The sequence below is a fragment of the Panthera uncia genome, chromosome E1 (assembly GCF_023721935.1).
Source record: "Panthera uncia isolate 11264 chromosome E1, Puncia_PCG_1.0, whole genome shotgun sequence".
NCBI lineage: Eukaryota > Metazoa > Chordata > Mammalia > Carnivora > Felidae > Panthera > Panthera uncia.
The window spans coordinates 57616921-57620841 of NC_064814.1; the positions used below are offsets into that span (position 1 = coordinate 57616921).

Sequence of the window (3921 nt, forward strand, 5' to 3'; positions counted from 1 at the left end):
AGGAAGAGAGGGAGGGAGGAAGGAAGGAAGAAGGAAGGAAGGAAAGAAGGGAGGGAGGAAGAAGGAAGAAAGGAGGAAGGAAGAGAGGAAGGGAGGAAGGGAGGAAGAAGGAAGGAAGAAGGAAGAGAGGAAGGGAGGAAGAAGGAAGGAAGGAAAGAAGGAAGGGAGGAAGAAGGAAGGAAGGAAAGAAGGAAGGAAGGGAGGGAGGAAGAAGGAAGGAAGGATGAAGGAAGAGAGGAAGGGAGGAAGGGAGGAAGAAGGAAGGAAGGAAAGAAGGAAGGAAGGGAGGGAGGAAGAAGGAAGGAAGGATGAAGGAAGGGAGGAAGGGAGGAAGGGAGGAAGAGGGAAGGAAGGAGGAAGGGAGGAAGGAGGAAGGAAGAGAGGAAAGGAGGCAGGGAGGAAGAAGGAAGGAAGGGTAGACTGATGGAGAGACGGATGCATGGATGGATGGAAGGATGATGGAGGGAGGAAGGGAGGGAGGGAGGGGCCTGCGAGTTAGGAGCCCTCAGGAAGAGACCGTCCGGGGCCCCTGGTGCACGCCCTACGGGCATCGAGCTTCTGCCCCCGACCTGGCCCGGTGGGAGCCAGCCCCCCTACCTGAGTGGATTCGGCAGCGGCACCTGCTGCCAGCCCAGCGGGGCCGCTGACGCCACTGCTCCCCCGGCTTCCGCGTGTGCAGGTGCCCCAACACCTGCGGCAGTGAGCCCCACATTCCAGTGTGAGATCAGGGAAATCTTACAGTGAACCAGGGAGACCAGCGCGGGCCTCTGGCGCCCACCCCTCACTGCGGACCCAAGGGGAAGATTCGCCCCTCAGCAGGAGGAGGATTTTCTCCCCACCTAGCAACAGCCCAGCCAATGAGAAGCCACCACACTTCCAGCTCCCACCCTCGTCCAAAGGGCTTCTCGTTTACAAAAGCCCCCGCCCCCGCCCCCACCGAGGGGCCTCCCACCCTGTCCTGTGTGGGTTTCAGCGAGTAGTTTCTGCTCGCCCGCATAGACCCAGCGTGCTGGTGGGACAGCTGGCCGTTTGTTTGCAGGAGACAGGCGCGTGTTCCCACACCTGGACCGGCATCTGGGCAGCTTGCCTCCAGCATCTGGAGCTCAGGCCACCCCAAACTGGGCGTGGCAGTTGGGGACAGCCAGTGTCCTGGGTGTGGGGTCTGTCCCCCGAGCTCCAGTCCTGGCCCCGACACCCACGTGCTCATCTCGGGGCCTCGGCTTCCCTGTCTGTAACGGGGAGGGGGTGTGTGCCGCGGGGTGTGCTCAGGGCTTCCCCGGCTGGCACCCGGTGGTGGTGTTTCCCACTCGACGTCTGACCGTGCGGTGGGCAAGCCCCGTCCCCCCGGCTCTCTCCCCGCCTCACCCCTCCCTGTTGCCTGCCGCTTTCCACGTGGTGGATTCTAGAGAAGCACAGACAGCCAGAGGGGTGGGACCCGTGGCCGGGCCCCGTGTCTCTCCGTGGCCTCCGCGCAGGGAGCAGGCTGAGGCTGACCTGTGCCACCTGCACGGGGCTCGGAGCCGTCTGATTCCAGGGCTGTCCCCACGAGCCCACGCCAGTCCTGGACGAGGAGTCTGTGGACACGGAAGGTGGGCCGAGTGGGGGCCACAGACCCCGCGAGAGGGTTAAACGCGCTGAACCCCTGAGCCAGAATCTGCGTTCCACGAGGTCCCCGAGGCGGGTCCTGTGCACACGACAGCTGGAGAAGCACTGATGGAGTAGGAGCTGCGTCTGTCCTGTCCCCTCGGGCTCCTTTACTGTGTTCGCCACACGCCAGCCCTACACGGCCCTCCGCCTGCGCTGGAGGGCGGCCCGCGGGCTGCTCCAGGCGCCTCTGCCTGCGGCACAGACAGGCAGGGGGCCTGTGAGTTTGCAGCCCTCCAGGGGCTGCCCCCCACCCAGAGCTTCTAGAACGTTCACAGCTCGGGGGGCCCAATGGCTCAGTAATTTCTTCCCAGCAATTACTCCGAGGCCAAAAGAAGTACCTGACGGTTTCCTTGATTAGCTAACAAGGTCCAGACAACGTCACAGGTATTTATATCCTAACTGCTCCACGGCTGGGCTGAAAATACGGTCGGTATGTAGGAACTGAAACAAAGATAATGTTTTTGTTTCATACATAAACAAGCAGAACTCTTCCTAACGGGACATGTGTGCCTGTTGGACACTGCACAATTTTTCAGTTCCTAGACTCACACTGGACACCACCACCCTGGTCGCCTTTCCCGCATAGATTCTCACACAGAACTTTGTATCCCAGCAGCGAGTTTTAACAGATACGACATCGCCCAAAGGAACACAGGACAATCTCACGTAGAAGCTGTGAACCGTCTGCAGCCTGGCACCTGACGGCTGTGGGGCTGGCATATAAATACCCCCGCTGCCTCGCCCTGGTGGCCTGACCTGAGGGGTGGCCGCTGCTGGGCGGAATCAGAGCCACCGTCAGGGGTGAGGGGGACCTGGCCTTCCTGTCCTGCCTCAGCGCTCTGCCCGCTGGCTTTTTTGGGAGCGCCTTCTGAGCGCCTCCTTTCACGGGACGGTCATCACCATGAACCCTCCCCGGGGCAGATGACCAGAAGAGGGGGGCCAAGGCCAGTCAGGAGGCTATCCACAGGCGAGCAGGGTGTCTGGCCACGGTTGGTGGCAGAGCCCTGGGGGCAGGAGCCGAGGAGGCGGGATCAGCAGCCCCGGCCACCCGCCGCCTGTGTGGGGAGGTGAGCCCTTGTGGAGACACCAGTGCAGCCACCTGAAGGCAAGAGTTGGGTAGGACGGGGTAGGTGCCGCGGGCCTTCTCCCCAGGTGCAGAGTTCAAACCCTGAAATCCCGGTTCGAAGACAGGAGAGAAGAGCACTCTTGCAAAAGATTCCGCTCGGGGCGCCTGGGGGGCGCCGTCGGTTGGACGTCCGACTTCTGCTCAGGTCATGATCTCGCACTTCCTGAGTTTGAGCCCCTTGCCCAGCCCTCTGCTGACAGCTCAGAGCCTGGAGCCTGCTTCCGATTCTGTGTGTTCCTCTCTCTCTCTCTCTCTCTCTTTAAAATAAATAAACATTAAAAACAAAAAAAAAAAGATTCTGCTTAAATGTGCACCTGGCGTGCTGTTCCCCAGCTCCGTTCGCCCCTAATAACTATACCGATCCCTCCACTTTCTGCCTAAAGATGTGGCTGGAGGCTCGTGCTGGTCGTCAGATGACGTGCCCCCCGACGTGCCCTCCGGCTTCCGGAGCCTGCGTGACTCCCAGCAACATAGCTGCTCCCCGACATCCCAGCTGCCGCGCTCCGGGGGCTATGACAGCTGGGGGGTTTCTGCCGAGGGCCCGGTGGGGGCTGCCTTCCCACCCAGCACCCCATTTGTCGCTCCCGAAAATCTCGAGAAGTGGGGATTAGAGCCATTTTACAGGCAAGAAACCTGAGGCTCAGACACATCTTCTCAATGCAACACATGTGAACAGTGGTGGTGAATTTTATGCATCAGCCCGGCTGGACCACAGGCACCGACCGTCAGTCAAACGCTCCCTGTTCTGGGTGTTTCCCCGAGGGTGGTTCTGGACGGGAGGGACATTTCACGCAGGGGGGCCTCATGCGATCCCTGAGGAGCAGAAGGGAACACAGAGGCAGGGCCCCGAGCGAGGGAGATGTCCCCGGCAGCCTCCCGTGCCCTTCGCCCACATCCCGGGCTCTCCTGGGCGTCCGGCCTGCAGCCCCACCACAGACTTGGGCTCACGGGAGCCAATTCTTTCTACCAAAGCCCCTTCTAGAGAATCTGCATCCGACGGGTCCTATCTTCCTGGAGAACCGTGGCTAACACATACGCTGAACACCTACTATGCGCCAGTCAGGCTAGAATGCATGGGGGGGGGGGGAGGGCGCAACGGCCCAAACGAGAAACGAAACCCGGCTCACCTCGCCCGGACGTGCGGTGGG

At 61.1% G+C, this 3921-nt stretch overlaps 1 protein-coding gene across 1 annotated transcript in view; it reads left to right on the forward strand.

The window, feature by feature from the left end:
- WSCD1 (WSC domain containing 1) overlaps positions 1-3410 on the forward strand; it is a 27337-nt gene extending 23927 nt beyond the window's left edge. Inside the window, exons 9-10 of the mRNA XM_049635373.1 lie at positions 1535-1589; positions 3157-3410. Coding sequence (XP_049491330.1) covers positions 1535-1589; positions 3157-3410 — 309 coding nt within the window. The remainder of the gene's footprint in view (positions 1-1534; positions 1590-3156) is intronic.
- The last annotated feature ends 511 nt before the right edge of the window (positions 3411-3921 follow it).